At 41.6% G+C, this 23,087-nt stretch overlaps 1 protein-coding gene across 2 annotated transcripts in view; it reads left to right on the forward strand.

Annotated features, from left to right (window-relative positions):
• The window catches only part of NELL1 (neural EGFL like 1), an 879,943-nt gene that overhangs the window by 210,294 nt on the left and 646,562 nt on the right, over positions 1-23,087 (forward strand). For both annotated transcript variants that reach the window (XM_045484781.1, XM_045484782.1), the window contains exons 10-11: positions 2,082-2,155; positions 8,715-8,814. In XM_045484781.1, coding sequence (XP_045340737.1) covers positions 2,082-2,155; positions 8,715-8,814 — 174 coding nt within the window. The remainder of the gene's footprint in view (positions 1-2,081; positions 2,156-8,714; positions 8,815-23,087) is intronic.

Genomic DNA, 23,087 nt, shown 5'->3' on the forward strand with positions numbered 1-23,087 from the left:
GAGGTGTGCTATGTTGGAACTAGGTCCAGAGTACAATGCAAGGGCGAAGTGAAGGCAGTTCACCAGTGCTGGAAATCAAGAACAGCTTCGTGCTGGATGTCAGGCCTACATTGCAACTGATGGGTGTAGAGGGTGGGGGTTTTCCAGGGGAAGGTGGATGAGGCTGCCTATTCCTGGAGAATAGTATGTGTAGAAGCAAAGGAAAGCGTGGCTGGGGTATATGTGGAGGTTGAATGTTTGGGAGGGTGAGTAAATGCAGAGAAATTGGTGAGCTGTGGAGCTGTGAAGCTTGAGAAGTAAGGAAAAGCTACATGAATGGCTTTGTTTGCTGAATTAAGGAATTTGGACTACATTCTGAGGGTATTTTGTGACCCATAGTGATTTTTAAAGCATGGCCTCATATTTGCAATTAAGAGAGGATAGAAAGACCCCAGATGGTGGGGTGTAAGTGCTGGGGTAGATAATGGTGCCATTCACAGAAAGGACATATTAGGCTAGAACAGATTCAAGTTTGGTATGGCTGGTTGTAGGTCTGGTTCCAACAGGAAGCAGACTCTGAAATGGAGATTTGCATGTCCTTTATTAGGAACTTTTGCCAGGATCAGTTCGGGGGTAGGAGTGAGATAGTGAAGGAAGCAGAATTGACCAGATGAAGGGGTTGAACTGTAATGCAGTTACAACAAACACTTCAGTCATTCCTACAGGGAGTTCCGGAGCTGGAATGACCTTTCAGAGAGATTCCTAGTTGGGGCCAGGGGCCGGAACTTTGTCCTACCTTCATCAACCACTCATTGTATGTGGGCTGCCCTAGAAAGAACATTTGAGCTTGGATAAAGTGGCTCCTTTCAACCAAGGGCAAGTCCTGGATCATTATTCAGTTGAGCTGTTGGTCATCAGTTGTCCCAGCAGCTGCAGGAATGAGTCCTTTGGCCATCGAGGGGAATCTGGGTAGCATGTCACAATATCCACTACAGGATCATGATGATAAGTATAACCAAATCTCTGGGCTTTCCTCTTTCTGTGGCTAACAAGAGGGAGTTAGACAAGTTGATTGTGAAGGTATGTATATACTTGAACATTCCATGAGAGTTGGAGGATTGTAGAACTAAGAAGCTACCAAATGTAATTAACCTGTTTTTAACAGATGCAGAAATGGAGGCTCTGAGAGGTAAGGTGGTTTTTGTAAGACAGTGAGTAGTAGAGACGTCTTAGCGTGCATGTTTTCACTTCTGCCTCTCCTGAGGACTAGGGTAGAAGGATCCTCCTCTGTGCAGGAGAGGGAGTCATCAGGCCTTTGCTTTCCTGTTCCTGGAAAGTTTGATGTGGCTGGAGAACTGGGTGGAGACACATGAGGGTCAGATCAAATTAACATATTCTGCACTGGCTTAAAGTTGGGTCAGCAAGTTGAGTTGAGGACTGAGTCTCAGGGGAATCTAAATTGAATGGTGGGAGTTCTATTTATGCTTTTAACTTTGCTACAGAGCCTGTCTATTCCGTGCCCTTCCTAGTGACCTATAGAGCTCACCTTCCCAAAGGCAGTCTCTCTAGTGCATTGATAAGTACTTTACTGGTTTGGCTTGTATTTCTCAATAGTTTCTGAACTTCACAGGAACATAGAATGTGAGGACACACATTTCCCATGATGACAAGGAAAAAAAAATGGTATCCTTCTGCATGGCGGCTTAGGTTCTGATGAATGGCACATGAGTCTCCTTTTCCCCAGTTGTTTATGTCTGGAGTGTATGAATTAAAGCTGTTGCTATTATCCTCCATGGTGATGTGACAACCGCTTCTTCCTTGTTTTGACTTCTGTCCACATCACTTCATTTCGTAGTTCCTTTGACAGATCTGACGTTGAAATAGTTGTATATCCTGAGTTTGATGGGCTCATGGCAAATGTAATGAAGATGACCATTTGATGGGGACTCAGTAGTTGTCCTGACACTCTTCCCATGACTTATGGGAACAGTTTCCTGTTGTTTAGAATCAGAGAATCTGTGGAATCTGTTGAAGTTGGATGGCTCCATGGAGGTCAATTTGTTGCATAGCATGACTGACCCATTTTTCTGTTTTTGTTACAGCAAAATGCATCTATGGAGGAAAAGTCCTTGCAGAAGGCCAGCGGATTTTAACTAAGAGCTGCCGTGAATGCAGAGTAAGTTTCAATCTTACGTTCCCCATCCCTTGGGGGGAATTAACATATAGATAGATTGGCTTAGATAGGGATCTGGAGTGGAACATGTTGGCCTGAGTGGGTGTCTGAGTGGTGGTCTGCTGTCTGGGATGAGAAGGTCCCATCCACTGTCATTGCGTGGCTGGGTGGTCGTCCGCTGTGGAACATAGAGCCTTGGGAAAAAGTTCTGAAGGATATGAGAAGGCAAAGGGAGCCAACAACAACCATAAGTCAGTGAGGTTGGCAGGTGGCCCTGGGAAAGGGTTTTGAGTTGATTTTGGGGAAATCAGTTTGTGATGCCAGCTCTGGATGGTGCCATCTCTACTCACAAGTGTCTTATATATTGTGAGAAAATGCCTGTCTCCTGCCTGCCCTCGTCTATCTCTTTCTTGAAATAAGACGTGTAGAAGCATAGATCTTCAGTAGTCAGTCAGCTAACCTCCCGTGCTCAGCTGCTGCATACTAGCATGGTACCAAATTCTGGGTATATAATGGTAAACACAACAAAGTCCCTGTTTTTCTAGAACTTGCAGTCTAGTAAGAGAGACTGATAATAAGGAACCAAATAAGTGTATGATGTAATGCCAAATCATGCTGAGATGATAGAGAGCTTTTGGGTAGGTGTGGGTGGTCTGAGAAGGCCTTTCTGTGGAGGTAATATTTGAACAAAGTGTGGGAGCCATCCTAGGAAAGTAAGAGTGAGAGACGGAGGGAAGGAGGGTGCACAAATACAAGGTGGTACATTACAGAGCAGCCACCTTCCACTGAGGAGGCACAGCTGGGGTTGTGGGGCATCTCCAGAGAGGCTGAGTGGAACCACTGCATCTCAGAATAGCCATCTTTACAAGTGCTTGCTACTACATTAGTTCATGTGCTTCTCATCACACCCCTGGGGAAAAGAAAGGAATCTCTTTTATAAAGACTGAGGAGAATGAGGCATTTAGAGACCTGGAGAGGCTCTCAAGGAGCTTGAATACATTTCTTTATGGGGGCCTTGGTTGGAGGTGGGTGGACGAAAGTCTCTTTTCTGTCTCTCCGGGACTAGACTCTACCCCAGGGGTTAACACCCTCAGACTTTCCTATCGTATTTCCCATTCCCACTTTCTTGGCTGCACTGGGAATGCCACAGATCTGTGTCTCCAAACAGTCTGGTGGGCACGTAGGTGTGGTGGTCTTTGTGCAACGGTAGATGCTGTGCACTGAGGCTCCGTAGTCTGCAGCAGAGGCAGGGATGGTGTGGCAGCTAGGGTTCTGTGATCTCTCAATCAGCAAGGCAAGCTACCAGACCTGGGCTTGGGGGAGTTGGTGGGGTTTTCTCCAACCTGAGGCTGGCACATTACCACATAGGATGTTGGGTGGATTAAATGAGATAAAGCACGTGAAGTACTTGGTAGAGTGTTTGGCACAAAGTAGGTTCTCAGTAAATGTGAGCTCTTCTTAAACCACATGACCATACATGTCCTCTCTGAATATAAGATTGATAGAGGTCCTTTTCTCTGTAAATTGTTTAACTTTTTTTTTTCTTTTTGAGAGAGCGTGCATGAGTAGGAGAGGAGCAGAGAGAGATAGAGGGAGAGAGAATCTCAAGCAGGCTCCATACTCAGTGTGGACCCCAACATGGCCTCAATCCCATGACCCTGGGATCATGACCTCAGCTGAAATCAAGAGTCAGATGCCCAACCACCTGAACCACCCAGAAGCCTTAATTGTTTCACTTCTAGGAGAGAGAAAATGATTTGGATTCTAAAACCTTTTTTTTAGAGGCAGCTGGGATGATTAAAGACAATTTCGCCCACTCTGCTGATGATTCCAGTTTGTTTGTTTGTTTTTTAATTTTTAAAGAAATATTTATTTTTGAGAGAGAGAGAGAGAGGCAGACAGAGTGCGAGTGGGAGAGGAGCGAGAGAGGGAGACACAGAATCCAAAGCAGGCTCCAGGCTCTGAGCCGTCAGCACAGAGCCTAATGCAAGGCTTGAACCCATGGACTGGACCGTGAGATCATGACCTGAGCTAAAGTCGGACACTTAACCAACTGAGCCACCCAGGCGCTCCCCGGCCCCCCCCCCCCCCGCCAGTATCTGTCTTTTATGTTGCCACTTAGAGGTAGCAATGCCCTTTATCTTTTATATAGAAACAGTAGGTGACTCTGGCAAGAGTCCCAATTATGACTCGATCTTTTGTCAGAGGATCAAGGCAGAGAACTTTGGAGACCTCTGGAAGATGTGGGCCTGGATTGAAATGCCAGCTTATTGGAATAGCACTTAGCACTGCTAATAGCACATTGTAGATGCTCTGCCTGCTTGGGTTCGTCTTTTACTGCTTTTGTTTGCTTAGATTTTTACTGTTTATAAAAGTTGGGGCAGGCAGGTTATTCCCTTTGCACGTGTGGTATGTGTGTGTATATATGTGCACGTGAGTAATTTCATCTTTTAAAAAGTCATTAATTTCTTTTTATAGTTATTCATTAAATGTTTCCTTTGTGTATGGAAAAGGGTCATTGACAACTATATTTCTTGAGCATTTAGTATTTTTTAGACACTTCTTTTAAAGCATTTTAAACATACTATCTTCTGTAAAACTCCTAATTACCCTGCTAGGTAGGTGCTATGATTATTCCCATTTCACAGATGAGAAAATTGAGGCACAGGAGATCAGTCACATAGGTAGTCAGTGAGCTAGCTTGGATTTAAACCTGTGTGGTCTGGCTTTACAGGTTCCTTTCTCAGCCTCTCTACTGCCACTCCTGATGGTGTTAGACTTATTTGGAAATAATTCTCATTTCTGAATTGTAGAAGCTAGATCCAGAAGCATTGAATGATCACTCTTTAGTCTGTCTGAGAATACCAGGTTGGTGAGGCTATGGCTCATTGATTCTCTTGAAGAATGGGGTAGTATTTATAACTGGCCATAGAACAGCCTTGGGACACATTTAATGGATGCTGTCAGCAGGTAGAGGAGGTGATGGGCATAGGATGCCAAGGCTTTGAGTCTCTCCCAGGCAGCCTTTCTTAAGATTTAAACCCTGATGCCTAGTGGTACCTGTTGCATGTAAAGAGTTAACGTCTCTCCTAGGCGTCTATACTGGTACTATATAAGTACTGTCCTTGGGAGAACTGAGCAAGTAATTAATTCTTGGTCTTCTGTGGTTCAAGTGCAGATCCCCATTTGACAAAATGCTGCCTAGAGGTCCTTTCATTTTCATTTTCCTAGGATCATTTTAAAACCTTAGCAACACCAATTAGGTAAGAAACAAACTCTTGTTTCAAATATTTTCACCAAGTGTTTTCAGAAGTTAACATACTTTTTTTTTTTTTTAAAGATGAATAAGCTCTTCTAGTAGTCTTGCTTACTTTGTCCAATTATTGCTGCCCCGCAACATTGCTTCAGGCCAGCAACAGTTTTTGACTTAACGGTGTGAGTTGTTATTAGAAATTCAGGCTGAAACACAGTGATTAGTAAAGAACTTGCAAGTGTTTATATTTGACCAATGACCTAGAGAGTGTCACTCTAAATGAGAAAGAATGGAGGCGTTGTATTTTTCTACCAACACAGAGTTCTAGGGGTCATAAAATAACATACCATAATCAGGAGGGTTTAAAATATTAATTATCAGATACTTCTCACTAGAAATAGTTTTAAAAATAAAGTTAAAAAAGGTTTTGTGCCTAATTATGTGGCTGGACTAATGGATGTGGTGGCACTTTCGGTACTGTAATCACAGTTCGTACTATTTCAAGATCATGCAACGGGGTTTGTCTCTATTTAAACATTTCAAATTACGATCTTGCTCATTAAATACGTTAAAGGTTGATTAGAATTGTCTGATTTAATCAGCCAAGGCAAGCCCTTTTCATAAAAAAAAAAAAAAACTTTTGTGAGTGATTATATTAAAAAAGTCTTCATGGCATTTTAAGTATTACTATTTTTTTTTTTTTACAAAAGCAAATATACACTCTAGATAAAAAATTTTGAACATAGAGGAAAATTACAAGGATGAAAAAGGAAACCGCCCCAGGATCTCACCATCTAGATATAATTGTTTTTTAACAGTTGCCTTTTTGACAGCAAGAATGAAACTTATCTTATTGTCTCAATTTGAGTTCCGCTAAAAGCAGACCCTGAACTAAGGATTTCAGAACAAGGTAGGGCTCTCAGAAGCAACCAGTAAGGGTGTGGAGGATGCAGAATGGGGTAAGGCAAGGAACTGAGCGAGGGTGGGATTTGGGCTGAAAGGCCTCAAATACCCTGGTTCCAGGAGGGGTGCTGGAGTACTAATTGGACCCCAACTATTGTGTCCCCTTGAGGTAAAGAGCCTCCCATGCCTGTCATTCCCTGGCTTTGGGCTATGGCAGTGGGGATGTACAACTTGTGGGTAACTCTGTCTGCTCTCTGTGTGGCAAAGTGGTGCCAATGCCCAGAATACTATCTGAGGGTGGCAAGGATGAGCCATTAGCAGAAAAGCATTCAGATGGTGGGGGTTGGGCACACAGAATTCATAAAGGGGATTCAGCAGTTTCTGTTACTCCTGTTTTTGCAAGGAGGCAGTAGATAATGAATACATTGATATTGAAAGATATTGTAGAGGCATTAACAGTAAGTAAGCATTTTGCTTTCCTGTGCATGAAAGCTTATGCTGCTGATCATAAAGTTATTAATGTCTATTGGTTCAGTGTCCTGTTGCAGAAATTAAGGCACAGCTGGTAGGCACCCTGGCCTAGGGCCAGTGCCCACTCTCAAGGTTAGGTGCCCCCCCAGTATGGCCTGGATGAGAATGGAACATAGTTGTGATGGAGAGTGAAGGTGCACAGGTACCAGGCTGTATTCTCACATCTTAAGTCCCGTTTTAAGATGGGAGAAAAGCAAGAGATCTGGATATCTTGGGACAGATAGAAAAATGAATGGCAAGGAGGACAAAAAGAAGACACTGCAAGGAATATTGGAAGCAGGACTGTTGGGGCTGAAAATCATGAGACAGGAGAGGAAACCATGGTGCAAATTTTCCAAATGGTGGATGAGTAGTTTAGAAATTAAATTTATAGGGGCGCCTGGGTGGCGCAGTCGGTTAAGCGTCCGACTTCAGCCAGGTCACGATCTCGCGGTCCGTGAGTTCGAGCCCCGCATCGGGCTCTGGGCTGATGGCTCGGAGCCTGGAGCCTGTTTCCGATTCTGTGTCTCCCTCTCTCTCTGCACCTCCCCCATTCATGCTCTGTCTCTCTCTGTCCCAAAAATAAATAAACGTTGAAAAAAAAAAAAAAAGAAATTAAATTTATATTTGATGTTTAGAGTTTTGTTTAGGTTCATAGTTAGGAGTAGATGTGCTTGATGAAACGGTTTCCTGTGAAACCAGTGGACCGTGGGGCCACTGGAATGCTAGTGTCTCGGAAATGGAAACCTCTGTATCGCCCCCATCTCTGCTGGCTAGCCAGCTCCATCCCATTCCCTCATTTATTTTGAGAAGTACCTTTTGGTCTTAAGTGAGACTCCTTTTTTCAGGCTGGCTTCTTAGTTGACTTAAATAGCCTCTTAGGAAGAGGAGAGAAAAGCTAAACATTTTAGATAAAATAAAAGACTCTCAAACCCTTTTTTATAGTAATTAATGGGCTAATATTTAGAGTTCACAGTACAACTAAATACAGATGCTAGTAATGCCACCAAAGACAACCTTTGGTGAAATGAGGTCTTAAAGATTCATCAGGTGAATATTTAAAAATCTATTGTAAGTGATTTTACTTACATATAGGGAGAAATCCAATACTCCTCTAACTCTCCATTCAGTTCATTCGTACTTGGATACCTTGGCTCTATTTCCTCTGTCAGGAAAGTCTCCTCTTCCCCATTTCTTTGTTCATCTTTGGCATCTTCCTTATAATTTCTTCCCACTTAAGCAGTAGCATTCTCCCATGACACATCATCATACCCTTTTTAGGACTTACCGTACTGCATAATAGTTAAGTGAGTTTTTTTGTTTTGTTTTGGGTTTTTTTGCCCCCCTCCTTCCTGTATTCAGACTAGGAACTCCTCAAGGGCAAGGAAGAGGTCTTAAATTATCTTTGCGTTAATGGTTTGTGTGGTCCAGGAGCACTGAAACTACCTCATAGCAGCCTATGAGAGCTCATTGTTCATAACTTCCCGACTCTGGTCAGTGATACTATGTTGGTAATTCAAAATTGGTCATCATTGCGGTATTCATATCACAGAAATCAGCAAACCATACAAAGTAAGGCTCCCCCATTCAGCAGCCCATTGTGAACTTCCCAGCAATACCACTGTAGAGTGACCTTCTGCTACATAGAAGATACTCGAAACTTATTTGTTGAAGTTGAGGCTGTGTAGACCTAGGAAAAGAAATGTGCCTTCTCTTCCAGGAGTGTCATCCTGGAAGTTCTATTTGCGACTTTGTCATTATTGTGGAATTCCTAGAAGTACTATTACTTATTGAAACTTGTTATCACTGCAGGCTGTTAACAATGAGCATTTTATGTCTGTGTCATCAACTAAGAAATGTGAATGTTTTTTTGTTTCCTGATTATTTGGCTTCCAGGGTGGAGTTTTAGTAAAAATTACAGATGCATGCCCTCCTTTGAACTGCTCAGAAAAGGACCACATTCTCCCAGAGAATCAGTGCTGCAGTGTCTGTCGAGGTAAGTGGGCTTGGTGGTGGAGCGGTGCTTGGGATGAGGGTGGGGGGCATGAAGGCTTAATGAATAATGTGAAGATCGTAACATGGGTGCAAAACTCTGCTCTGCTATTTGGAAACTTGCATATCCTATTTACCTTTCTCAGTCATAGTCTGAGCAGTTCTAAACCTGAGGGTAATAATAGTCTGTTTCACAGGACTGCTGGGAGGGCTAAATGCAAAAATGCATAAGTACCTAGCATCATGCTTAGCATGTGATAAATGTTCCATAAGTGACAGTTCCTATAAAAAGAATGATAGTTCTTGCAATAATGGTTATTATAACCATTATCATTATTACATTTTTCTCATGAGTGGCATTGGCAAGCAGACTGTTGAGCCTTTTCCATGGGCCAATTCCTGTATCTAGCAGACAGGGACTTCTAGTGGATCCTTATTTATAGGATTATATGCAACTTTTTTACTTTCGTGTAAGGAAAAAAGCTTTAGCTACGTAACACCTAATTGCTAATTCATTCTGGAGCAGAAATTGTTTTGCTTCCTTTTCCTGGAATTTTCTCCTTTCCCAAAATTTGTCCTCTTCAAATTGTGGATCAGCTATCCCTTCATTTCTGAAAGGTCTTGCCCTGGCAGATTTACATGGATTAGGAGAACCTAAAATTCATTTAAAATCTTACAAAACAAATCTGGTTAAACTCCTATCTATTTTTTGGAAACTATACCTGTCACACATCTTTCTTCACATTCTCAAATACCCGTGGAGTTGATCCTTTTTGGCTCCTTTTGAAGCTTCTACAGCATAGCAGATTTAGCTCTGGTTACCTTATATTTCACTTTTTTCTCGTTTTTCTCTAGCATAAGTGTTGGCACATATTTAATGTAAAGGGCCACAAAGTAAACATTTTAGGCTTTGTGGGCCAGGTTTCTGTTGTAAATATTCAACTCAGCTGTTTTGCAAAAGTAGCAGAGACAATGGGTAAACAAATGGGTGTGGCTATTCAAATAAAATTTTATTTATAAGAACAGGTAGCAACCTGTAATTTGTTGATCCTCTCCTCTAGCATCTTCTGATCTATAGAAATGTTGTATATTTTATCATGGAGTGTTCAGCTTATGCAGAGATTTCTCTGCTTGGTCTTTAGAAAGTTGTATTTTGGTAAAATTCCTAGGAAAACGTAGTGTGTTGATAGCCAAGAATAGCTAACGATGCCATCAGAAAATCTGCCCTGATTTTTCTGCCTTTTGAAAATAAGCATGTTTGCAGCCAGGATGCTTTAGAAACACCTAAAGATTGACTGGAATTTTCAGAGGGATGCATTTATTGGTAACGGATAGGGTTGTTAGGTAGGTCTTATAATTTAATGCAAAATCCGTTACTTGCTATTTGTTGAAGTGCCAAGTGAGACTCAGTTTATGTAAATCCTTCCTGATTTATGGTTTCATTAGAGCAGAATCATTGATTATCCCACAGAAATTCAAGAGGAATGTCATTGCTCTGACCCAATTTACAATAGACCTCGTGCCACTGCTTCTGCTAATACTTCTCCAGAAGGCGTGCACGCCTTTACCAGTGAAGATGTTGACAGATGTGACCTCTCATTGAAAAATAGACTCATTCAAGGCCCCATTGCTGCAACCTGGTGACTTTTACCAAACCTGACATGGCTTTGAGGGAAAAGTGGGAGGCAGGAGTAACACTTCCTAGATTAGATCATAGCTAGGACCAATTTGTGAAATCGGGGCTTTTCTTCCTTCTCCTATCTGCTGCTTTCTGAGGTGGGAAACTACCAGCTTTGTTGGGAGGGGGCTGCTTGCTGATAGTTCTTTCGGAGGTGTCTGTATCAGACAGGGTTATTTATGCTTTTCGACAACTCTGCATTTTGATAGGAATGAGAGAATGTCTTCAGGAAAGATATGGTGGTGAAAGAGTTGAATTGACCCATTTGGATATCTGGATTTTCTTTGGTTTCTCCTCTTGACTCCCACCTCAGCGTTCAGACACTGGAGTGAAGAGAACGTTATGTTAGACAAAGGCCCTTTTCAGCACCATTTACTCTGTATGTACCATGACCTCTGTTGACCCCAAGTAGAGCAGAGCCCAGAACATCCTGCTCGCGTGTCCACATGCTGGGGCTTGCTCTGCACAGCAGAGAATCAGAAAAGGTGCATTTTCCTGTGCAGTGGGTTATTCTCTTTATTATGAAAACACAAAATTTATATGTTGGTTGACAAAAAGGCAACTCAGGAGACCTCTAAGGTCTGCTGTCTCAAACTGTGCTCTCCATGAATTTTATTCCAGATCTCTTAATCCAATTATTTCCCAAGAACATCTTTAGAAGTAGCATAATAGTCTTTCCTAATACCATGGGAAATATTTTTCTCCTTGGATTTATAGTTGTCTTTTACCTTTTCCTCTGTGTTTCCTGTGTCTTGCAAGAAGAGGAGGGGTTGGTTCGTTTCTGTTCTGACAAGATGTGCAAAGCCCAGTGGGCCTCTTCTAAGGCATATTATTCAGTTCTTCACCACTCCCCACCCCACCATCCTTTCCCCTCTCTAAAACAGAAAGTAGTGAAAAGGTGAAAAACACTCAATTTCTATGTAAAGTAATTTTTATCCTGCATATGGAGAGGCTGTACCATTTGCTTTGTGAATTGAGATTGTCTCCTGATGGGCAGGCAGTAAGTGAGCAGAGAGGCGGGCCTCTGATGATCTGAGATGCGTATTTCAGGGATGACCACAGTGGTGTGATTTCAGCTGTATGGTTTCTGCCACCCTGCTGTTATTGATTACAGAAACTGAAGTGGTTGTAGCCTCTCAATACCTCCATGAAGGCCCTTCAATTAGCATATTTATCATCTCTCTCTGTCTTACTGTGGATGTCAGGTCATTAGTCTGAGGAAAATCACCCCATGAGAGCTTATCATTCCTTAGCAATCTGAGTCACAATCTTCCTTGGGCCTGTTTAGGGAATGGAAGTTTTCTGAGGTTTGTCTTCATTAGGCCTCCGATGAGCCGTCCTACCTGAGGAGGTTTAGACTGGGAAATTGAGAAGGCACAGAGAGTGCTCTGTGCTTTCTGACCCCAGTTGGCTGGCTATATGATATGCATAAAGTGCTCTAACTTTTAAAATTGCATTTGTTTTAATGATTATATTTTATGAATTCTTTAAATGTAGGAGATAAGGTAGGTGAAAATACATTCTTACCACATAGAATAATTCTATCACTGTCAGGTCAGTGACTTCGAAGGAAATGATTTTCAGTACCAGATATTCAATAGACTCTGTATATTTCACATAGGAAATAATGTTGAACCCATTTTGCTGAGTTCTGACCATTTCGCTCGAGTTATAACTTGGTGACATGATTCTGAAACTCATTTTATTCGAGTCATGCCTATTTTCTTATACGGTTACACATTTTGCCTCTGCCCCCCACCCCCTGACTGATCCAGGAGAGAGATGAAGATTTTCACTGAGTTTTTCTCTTTGTGGGAATTAAACCTAAGACTGTAGAGTTAAGAGTAACAGGCTCTGACTGACTTACGATGTTCATTGTACCAACACAACTGATATCCAGACTCTAGGGGCGTGGCACTTTGTCTCTATAAATCTTGGGCCATGCCACATGCTGTAACGAATTCCTGGGCCCTTTAAAGGGAAATGAAGGTAATCAGCTGAATTGGTGGTTAAAGCCACATGGCTGTTGGTACACCCGGGATGTCCCTAAGGAAGGGACAATAGGACAGTTAGGGAAGATACCTGCCAAAAGACCCAAAGTGATGGACGTTGGCAGGAAGAGGCCATTTTGCAATTGCTGAGGTCCCAAGGTATCCAGTACCACCAGAACATCCCCTTTCCCCGTTGCAGTTTCTCTCTGATGCTTCAGGACAGTTTGTGCCGGCAGTGTGAAATTTCTTTACCTTCCTCATGACGTTAAGGCAATGACTGTAGCAGGAGCCTGACCACTTAAAGTGTGAGCCCATAAGGTGGTGAAGGGGGAGTGGGCCCCGGAGTGACACCGATGCCTGTGCCCGGAAGAAGTAATAAAAGTGTGAATGTAACCTCAGCAGAAAAAAGAGTGCCCCTGAATTGGCAGTGGTCTCAGTCAAAGGGGGGCAAAAAGCTACGAACCTTGAGTGTGCATCCTCCAGTTGCTCCAGGAAACGACACTGATCGTTTGACATATTCCAGAATTCTTGACACACACCTCAGGGTTTTATTCCCCTCATAATTTGGCTCTAATTGTATCTTCAAGGTTGCCAGTGACTTTGGAGGGTTTTTGTGGCATGTTTAAGATTTTCGGTGTTGGGGAAAAAATTCTTGCCAACATCTGTTCCCAATGTGTTTATCTGTAATTTTAATTCATGCTCACTTGCCTTGTCATCTGGTCTGGACTGAAATGAGTTGAGATTATTTGTACTATTTAAGATTTTATGCCCTCAATTAAATCCTCCCAAACACTCTTGGCATCGTATGATTTTCCCCCCTCGTCTTCCTCGTCATTCTAGTCTCCAGCAGAATTTGTAATTGAAATGGTTTTAGAGAGAGGACTTTAGGGTATTTGAGGTCAAAAGAGGCTCTTGATGAGTACATCATCTAGCACCTAAATGGAGGAACTGGCAGTTAGCAGCTGGGGCAGGTTCTGTGTGTACTGGTAGATGGAGTCTGATCAAAATCCCTGCAGCCATGGGCTGAAGTGGATCGTAAAGACAGGGCTCTCCGTTTAACCGTTGAGGCTGGGAGCAGAGGGCATTTGAAGAGTACTGTCTCTGGAGTCTGTGACATCTGTGGCCCCAGAAGTGCTGCAGTATATCGGGACCCACAGAGCCTCTGGAAGAGGGCACGTTGTCCCAGACAGAAGACTTGAAACTAAGGTCAGGCTGCCTTGGACAAATAGACCCTTAAGTGTTGACTATTGCAGAGGAAATGGATTGTTCTCTAAGACAGAACCTGTAAGGATCCAGAGCTCAGTCACTAGCAGGCTCATCCTGTTGGCCTAACCATGGTGGACAAGGAGAAAGGAATGTCCTTAACCCCAAGGGCCCAGGCTTCTATGGTGTGTGTGTTGGTTGTGGAGTACATGTGGATGTTCAATTGTCATAGGATATAGTTGGGCCATATCCCTCCTAGCTGGTCAATGGGTGGAGAGATTCCATACCAATGAGGCACATGCAATATACTGTACTTAGTATACCTTAGCTCCTATATAACTGCCAAGGTTCGGCATCAGTGATGTGAGAGGTACTGGCTTTCTAGGATTTGAGTTAAGAGTGCATTTTTACATCATCGAGGTACATCGTTTAAGAGGCAACTTGCCTACCTGCTGGGGGGCACATTAGTGGTAGGAGATTGAGGGTAGGAAAAGGTGCTCTATGTGGAATCCAACTTTAACTATGTTAGAGAAACCATCTTGCCCAAGGATGGTGGCCTATTCGTTCCTTATTGTGGAAGAAGTCACAGTAGCAGATCATAAAGGTACTTGTCCGTTACTGGCTGTAGAAGCCAGAGGTGAAGCAGAATGGGTGGATGGTTTTGGTAAAATTATAAAAGGGTATGGAGTGGGATCTAGAGAGTGGCAGTGCATGTGTGGGGGTTCCTTTTAATAGGTGGGGTTTATCGTATGCAGATAAGGCCAATGGCTTTAAAGACAGCAAGTTGTTTGACAGGTGTTATGGTCTTTCACTGATAGCAGAGTTCTAGATACAGGGCCACTAGGCAGAGTCCACATTTTCGATTACTCCCAACTAAAAAAATGTGACCTCAGGGTTTCTGTCACTCCATTAATTTCGTTGAACACGTTATGGGGACATGCGGCTTCATGTGTTTAGAACTCCCATCCTTTGGTCAGCTTCACTCAGCTTTTAAATTGCTTCGGATCTTGTGTTATGACCCTTCTCTGTGATATGCTCTTGAACACCTTGTTCTCCATCACATCATCTCCTTCTAATCCGATACTCAGCATCGGTCATTTTTGCTAGAGGGTCAGATGACTAAGAACATCGTTATGCTGTTGACAGCATTTTTTAAATTCTATGCCTATTGCCTAGCACAGTGCCTGGGCACCCGCTAAGTGCTCAGTAAATATTTGTCAAATGAATGCACGGTGCCTCTGCTGGGAACTAAAACAGGTATTTGAGTAAACGTTGGAACCTGATTTCTGCAGATTATGTGCCTTCCTCTGAGGATCTGCTCATGTTCACCATTTGAACGTGAGCTCCAAGTAGGTCTCACTCAGATTAGTATCTTGTTGAGGGCTGATGTTCTGTTGTGTGATTAAGTTGTTTTACTTCTGACGTAGAGTGTCCAGGCAGCAAGTTGTCAAGGAATGTGTGACCTGGAGAAAGAAACAAAGTTTGTTCTTTTGGTAAAATCGAGGTGTGCCGTGGATTCGAAAATGCTAATGGCTGGTGGAGTCCTGATCTCTTATCATTCCTGGAATGTCCCTTGATGATTAAAATCACGTCTGGGCAGTCATGTGGGGCGGGGTGGAGAGACAGGTGTTAGAATCATATTTGGGTTTATATCTCTATTTCACCCATCACCATTTAGCTATGTAACCACGGAGGAGGTAGTTAACATCTTTGAGCCTTGGTATATTTGTCTTTAAAATACTTCGAATTCTTCTTCTGGAGAACTGAGAGGATTTAGTCATTAACTAAACAAATATTTATTGACGACCTGTAATCTGTTGGGTATTGCTATGGGCACAAGGTGACCAATCTTTCATAGTCCTTTCCTTTGAAGAAGTGAGCTTCTAATGGGGAGGTAAACATTGAATAAACACAGAAATAAATATACAGTAATTGTGATCACTACTATGAGCAAGAATAATAGGATGTATGGAAGAAAATAATGGGGATTTCTTTAGGCTTGGGAGACCAGGGAGTCTTTTCTGAAGAGCTTGTGGTTAAGCTGGGACTTAAAGACTGAGTAGAAATTACTCTGGCAGGGGTGTTGTGAGTTGGTGGAACAAGTTTACAAAGACTCTGAATTGGGAGAGGTTGGAACAGTAGAAGAATTGAAAGAAAGACTGATGTGGTTGGAGAGAAATGATGGAGAGAGAGAAAGGGCCTTCTTTGTTGCCGCGAGACCAAGTTAAAGCTTTTGTATTTCTTGCAAGTAAAATGGAAGCCCTGGGAAGGTTTTTAAGGGGGAGAAGGACATGTTCCAATATGTGTTTTAAAAGGATCCCTTTGTGTATAAAATGGATTAGTGACTGGGCAAAAAGGGCACAGGGAGGCACATGAGGCCCTGTCTATTTGAGAGATGATAATAGTTTGGAGTACAATGGGCTTTTCTTATTGTTGTGGAGGAAAGAATGTTATGTTCAGGAGATACATACAACATAAAATTAATACACACAACCCAGTTTTACAACATTGATTCTCTGCCCAGTGATGTACAGTTGTAGTAAATTGTAACTTGACCTGAGCAGGCAACTTCTCTTTCTTCTCTCTAGCCCTCACCACTGTTGAGAAGTGTCAGGGTCTCATTTTCATGGTGTTTTAAAAATTTCCCCTAAGTTTCATTCCAGGATGGTTTTGTTGATTATTTTTTTTCTCTAGTCTTTATATTTTAAAGTTAAGGAAGTTGAGGTGATTTTGATTATTAGCAACTTAGGCTTGGGCTGGTAGTTTTGTGGTTTAAACCTAAAAGGTGGAACTCTCAAAAAAGAAAATCTTTTCAGTGGGTTTATCTAGGTGGATGTACTATATTACATGTAAAAGATGTCTGTAAAAATTGACACAGGGGGTGCCTGGGTGGCCCAGTCGGTTAAGTGTCCAACTTTGGCTCAGGTCATGACCTCACGGTTAGTGAGTTCGAGCCCTGCATCAGGCTCTGTGCTGACAGCTCAGAGCCAGGAGCCTGCTTCAGATTCTGTGTCTTCCTCTCTCTTTGCCCTTTCCCTGCTTATGTGCAGTCTCTCTTTCTCTAAAATAAATAAGCCTCAAAAATTTTTTAAAAAGCTACCTTTTAAAAAATTGACTCTGTATTTTCAATTTATATTTCCTAATAGCAAAGCATGTGAAGAACAACACGTGGCATTACCATATACTTTTATTATAATTTCACAACTCTGTACCTAGTGATAAAGATTGAATTGTGTTAGAGAAATTGGCCATATATTTGCATCCAGAGAAACATGGTGTACTTCTCTGTATATTTATAGATTCCTTTGTTCCATATCACATGTACTTAGATATGATATAAATTTAAGTGTTTGAAGTGACTTAGACTCTTGCCATATTAGGAACTTGGGAAGATTCAGTATTTGAGGGGTCAGGACAAAGATGATTCCCAGTGTTCTGGTTTAGGTGGATAAAGGTGTGGCAGATGGGTATGGAGAGTCTGGGAGCTTGGGTTTGAGAAGTAACATCAAGAGTTTAGTTCTGGCTGGGGGAGCTATGAGTGCCTGCGAGGACATCCAGATGGATTGTCAAGTGGCTGTTGGCTATGATAACCTGTAAAGTGGGGTATGCTGGATAGTCAGTGCTATTTCCTGTGCCCTTACAGAGGACTATGAGCCTTTATTCTTGTTTCTAGGGAAGGGTAGATATTCTCAACCACGTGCCAGAAATGATAGGGTGCAAGCATTGACCTACACTTAGTTTTGCTAAGAACGGATGGGCAGAATCTGGGGTTGGGTCCTAAGTGGACCTATTTAGAAACATTTTGTAAGACATAGAAGGGTTGAGATCCATTGAGTGTAAGCATTAGTTGTCTAAACTTCCAAGTATTGAAATTGTATAAGAATTATTTCCTCAGTGTTCTTAACAAGAGCTTCACAGTCAAATCATGATCCTGTCTATGTTAACTTGGATAAAAAAGTGAGTCTCAACCACATTTTCCTAATGTGTGAAGTGAGGATAATAGTGATTTTTAGCAGTGTTAAGGGTTTTGTGAGGTAAGGTGTTTAATATGCTTAGCACTATGTCTGGCATGTTGGAAGAAGTCAATAAATAGCAGTTTTTGTAATTAAGATGTTCTCTGTATTTGGGCCAGTCCTAGTCGAAAGAACTCACTATGTGCTTCTATTATAGGACAATAATTCTGGAGGCTCAAGTCACTTATTCAAAATAGTCAAGTAAGCACTGCTATAAACATTGGGGTACATGTGCCCCTATGCATTGTCAAACTGGCTTCCATACAACACCCAATGCTCATCCCAACGAGTGCCCTCCTCATTGCTCATCACCCACTTTCCCCCAACTGTCGATGCGGGGGAGTGGGGGGAGAGGAAAGTGGGTGATGGGCATTGAGGAGGGCACTCGTTGGGATGAGCACTGGGTGTTTCATGGAATCCAATTTGACAATAAATTATATTTAAAAAAAAGTCAAGTAAAAGAACTTGAATATTGAGCTGTGTGTGTGTGTAGTCTACAATCTGGTCACAGCTTCTAATTCTGAAAAAAAAAAAAGATTTAAGGAAGAGGGTAACTTTGAGTAGTCTCATGCATCAGACCATGTTGATAACCAGCTGAAGGAAAAATTATATAAGGGCTAGCTAGAGGGCTTGTTAAGAGATTATAGGTAGCAACTGAAGACTGATATCCAGGAAGGGAAGAATCTGTATCCCAATGTCATGGTATGGAGACACATCAGATAAGAAAGGCAAAGTCTTTAGAAGGATTCTGAAATGTGGAGAATTGAGGATTTATGATTTGTCATCCAACTCTGATCCTGGAGTGGAGTTTAAAGAATGAGGATGTCCAGCTGGGGGTGGTTAAAGTATCCTAAAACTGGATTGTGGTCATGGCTGCAAAACTGTGTAAACTGATTAAAAATCATCAAGGTGTATCTTTACAATAGGTGAATTTTATAAGATGTAATTCATACCTCTATAAGAAAGAAAAATGGTAACTAGCAAACCAGTCATATTTGCCTTCCAGTTGGTTAGGAGGGTGGAGGCATTAAATGCCACTATAGATTAATTTATCTGTGCCTTCACTCATTAATTTACCCTCCCATGTTTCTGGCTGGCTGTGTGTCCATCCATCTGTAAGCCATCCATCCAATTACCCTTGTGTGGGTAACTTTGGTTGAGAGAAATAAATCAGACCTAGACCCTAGACTTTGAAGATGTTAGTGTGATTGAAGATAGGATATTTTGTTAAAAATATTTGGTATTGGGGTGTCTGGTATTGGGGTAACTGAGTAACCCAGACAGTTAAGTAAACTCAGTCAGTTAAGCATCCGACTTCAGATCAAGTCATGATCTCATTGTTTTGTGAGTCTGAGCCCTGCATAGGGCTCTCTGCTGTCAGCATGGAGCCTGCTCAGACCCTTTGTCCCCCTCTCTTTGTGCCCTTCCCCCCTTCTCAGAAATAAACAAGCATTAAAAAAATACGTGAAATTACTTCACAGAAAATAGATATATTGATGATGAGAAGAAACCTAAATTGTAATCCATTTGTGTCTTCATGTGCAAAAGGATATCTTCTTAATATTTTGGATGTCGGAATGCTTAGGAATTTGTTGCTTTGGGGAGGGCAGTTAAATAACATGGCAATGGATAACCTTGGCCTCAGACTCTGGCTTCTGGCTCTGTGTACCTTCCATAATTAACTTCTCCAAACTCCATCCACTGAATCTATAAAGTACAAATAGTAATTTCAGTTTCGTAGGGTTGTTAATAGAATTACATGGGATAATGCATGTAAAAACATTTAGCTGAGTGCCTACCATTTGTGTTAATTATTATTATCACATTTCTGCCAGATTATTTGACATTCTCCAACTGTATCCTTCTTCCTCACGGGGTTGGAGTCCCATTCCTTTTTCTAGGATTTGTGCCCATCCCTTCTCATGTTTCTACCTGGGATGAACTCAAAGTCAAGTTTTGCATCATCTAGAAGTGATTTCTCCTTCTCTGAAACACAGATTATTTGTACTATTCACGTCTCACTTCACATAGATTGCCTTGTATTTATACTACCCCTGTATTTGGCTTGTCTCCCCTTAGTTTGTAATTTCCTTGCTGGAAGAGACTATGTCTCAAACATCTTTACTTTTCTCTCAGAAGCTTGCATGGGTGCTTCAGTCCACAGAAATGGATGCCCCATAAATATTGATTATTCACTCCTGCAGGAAGGCAAGCAGATAGTGAATAAATACTGCTTGAAAGGAGGCCTGGATTAATTAATTAAACACATGCTTTTGGCACAGTGGTCAGGCCCAGCCAAAGTAGATTTGACATTAAGGTTGGTTTGTCCCATGGGCCCTTCATTGTCCTTGAAAATACAATTTACCCAACTTTCTGCATTGTGAATTGATGTGGCATACGCTTGATAGAGATGCATTGGGATATCAACATTGTCTGAGTGGCTTTTTTCCTGCCTGTCAAATGCATGCAGAAGGAAAAGGACAGTTGCAGTCTCCTGGAAAAAAGAGAAAAGAAACAAAGAATACGTGTCATAATGGATACACATGTGACCTTGGGTCGAACTTCACAATGAAAGAAAATGTGACAACTTAATTATTGATCAATTCTGACATGGGGAGGAAAGTGTAGCCCCTTTATCTGGCACTGAGCTAAGATGTCTGAAAATGGTCCCTTTGGTAGCAAAATCTCAAGTCTTTTTATTTGTAATGGTTATTGTAAGCCTTTAAAGCCGTAGTAGCAGTGTTTTTGACTGACAGAGGTGGTAGGTTTCCAGCAAGTTAAGTTTTTGCTCTCATTTTGATTGAGGCAGTTAACAGGTTATAAGTAGTGAGGCTGAGTCTGATACTATCTGTGGATTCACTCTCTGATGTCCTGAGGAACAGCTACATCTTTCACTTTGTATCCTGAAGTTTTGTTGTCTGAGAGGATATAGGATATGGTGAAAAGTACATGGGCCTTGGAGTTCACCAGACCTAATTTAGAACCCTGGCATCTCCATCCTCCATCTACTAGCTAGATAATAGTTTAATCTTCTCCTTCCTTATCTAGAAGTGGAGGAGAACAGTGTTACTAAGTTACTTTGAACTGTAGTTGTTGTTGTCAACGTTATCATAATCCTTCTCATCTTTGTGGCTAACGTTTGTTGACCTCTTCGTATGGACCAAGTATTGTTCTAAGTGTGCTACATGGAGTAGCCAGTTTAACTCATTAATTCACGTGTATTAGGAAGTGTAATGCCATGCATTATATTATATTGTAGGTGTGTGAATCTTATTATTTAATAATAGTATCTTTTAAAATTCTGTTTCAAAGGAAAAAACAAGTTACAGAATGCCATCACCAAAAGGATTTAAGCTTGGAGTTTATACAATTCAATGAGTTTTATCTTGGTTAAAGCCAGAAGCTATTGTTCACATGATAAATATGCAAAATATAAAAGCAGAGCTATTTTGGTTGAATCCGGGGTGGGGGACTTGAGCCCTACCTGACCACTCATTTGTGCCCCAGGCTCTGAGCAATAGTTTCAAAATCACTGATGTTGTCCCTTCCCAGTGTACCTGTCTAGGTAGGTGAAGTGATTTATTGTGCTTGTGGCTGCAGAACCTGTATTAGAAATGAAATCTCCTGCCTCCAAGGACCATTCTTGTCTATGAGACCACAATATGTGATCTAGCAATATAGTTCACTGAAATGTACTGAGTTCAAGTTGATAAAGCACATTCATAACCTTACTGTATTTGAACTTTTGTGGTAGGAATAACATATTCCTCCTAGTTCACCTAAAAACACTGCACCATAAATTTCCCCAAATTTGGTGGAGTTGGCAATAAGGGGAAAAATCAGAGACCAGAAATACTGAAAAGAGTGATTCCATCGAGATAAGCAAGAACACTGGAGTTGGGATTTGCCATGAGGGCAATGTCTAATCCCTGGTGGTAGAATCTGCCTCTAATAGACACTGCCAACAGATGGGAGACAAAGTCTGGGGCTTGTGTGAGATGCATAAATCAAGCACCTTGAGGGGAGAATCCTCCTTGGGGGGCTAGGAGAAACCTCCTTTGCAAAAGGAGACTGATCTATCAGTCTTGACTCTAGATAAGGGGGTATGGAGGAGAAAAGATTGCATTCCTGAAAGTTTAGGGCCTGAATTTATTCTACCTGTGTGGCTCAATCATCATGTCCCAAAGCAAAATACAAAGTGTTCTTGGGTTGATGGTTCCTTTGGGAACCTGAAGGAATCAAACACAAACCTTCACTGAAGAAATGCCATTTTAAACCCCAAATCTCAATTCCCACAGATTAAGTTATAAAAAAATATGTGCTCACAAACTGAGGAATCACTGAAAACAAGAATCACTGAAAACAAGTCATGCACAATACTTAACGAAACCACAAACCACAAAATCAGATGTACAAAAACTGAAGATCCTGGAATTATTGATGTAAGACAAACGTGTCTCGTGCTTTTTTAAAAAAGGAAATTAAGCAGCACCTGGGTGGCTCAGTCAGTTAAGCGTACAACTTCAGTTCAGGTCACGATATCCTGGTCCATGAGTTCAAACCCTGCATTGGGCTCTGTGCTGACAGCTCAGAGCCTTGGAACTTGCTTCAGATTCTGTCTCCCTCTCTCTCTTCCCCTCCCCCACTTGGATTCTGTCTCTCTCTTTGAAATAAATGTTAAAAAATAAAAGCTCTTCAAAAAAAAAATAAAAAAGGAAATTAAAAGATGAAAAAGGGACTGTGGGATTTGACCAAGGAGACAAAATAAGAATTCTAGAAAATCTGTGAAGTAAAAATGCTGTTGATGAGTGAAATTGACCATGACCCAGGCCAAAAGAGAATAAAGATATATCTGGAAGTTACACAGAATTCAGTACAGAGAGAAAAAGGGAGTAGAAATAGGAAAGGAAGGCTGAGTAGCATGGAGAAGAGCTTGAGAAGGAATAACATTTATCTGATTGGAGTTCTGAAAAGAGAGAATAGAGAAAATGGTGAAGAGAGGTTCTGAAGAGACACTCCCTGTGAATGTTCCAAATTGATGGAAGATTTGATCTTTAGATTCAGAAATCCCAAGGAATCATAGGAAGAAGAAATAAAAATGAACTTACCCTGGAGTAAAATTAAAGAATACAAAAGGACATTTAAACAAATTAAGATTGAGCACAGTCACTTTCAAATTATCTTCACTAAAGGAATTTGTAAAGGGCACTTGAGAGAGAAAAAGAATTATCCTGGAAGCCATGTCTGCGATTCAAAAAGGAATGTTGGGAAAATAAATATGGAACACACGGTTTAAAAAGGATGCTCTGGGAAACCTGCTCGGGGATGTTTCTTGCCGCGTTGTTTGTGATTCAAAACCTGCAAATATCCCCAGTGCTCATTTGTAGTATAA

This window comes from Leopardus geoffroyi, chromosome D1, assembly GCF_018350155.1.
Source record: "Leopardus geoffroyi isolate Oge1 chromosome D1, O.geoffroyi_Oge1_pat1.0, whole genome shotgun sequence".
Classification (NCBI taxonomy): domain Eukaryota; kingdom Metazoa; phylum Chordata; class Mammalia; order Carnivora; family Felidae; genus Leopardus; species Leopardus geoffroyi.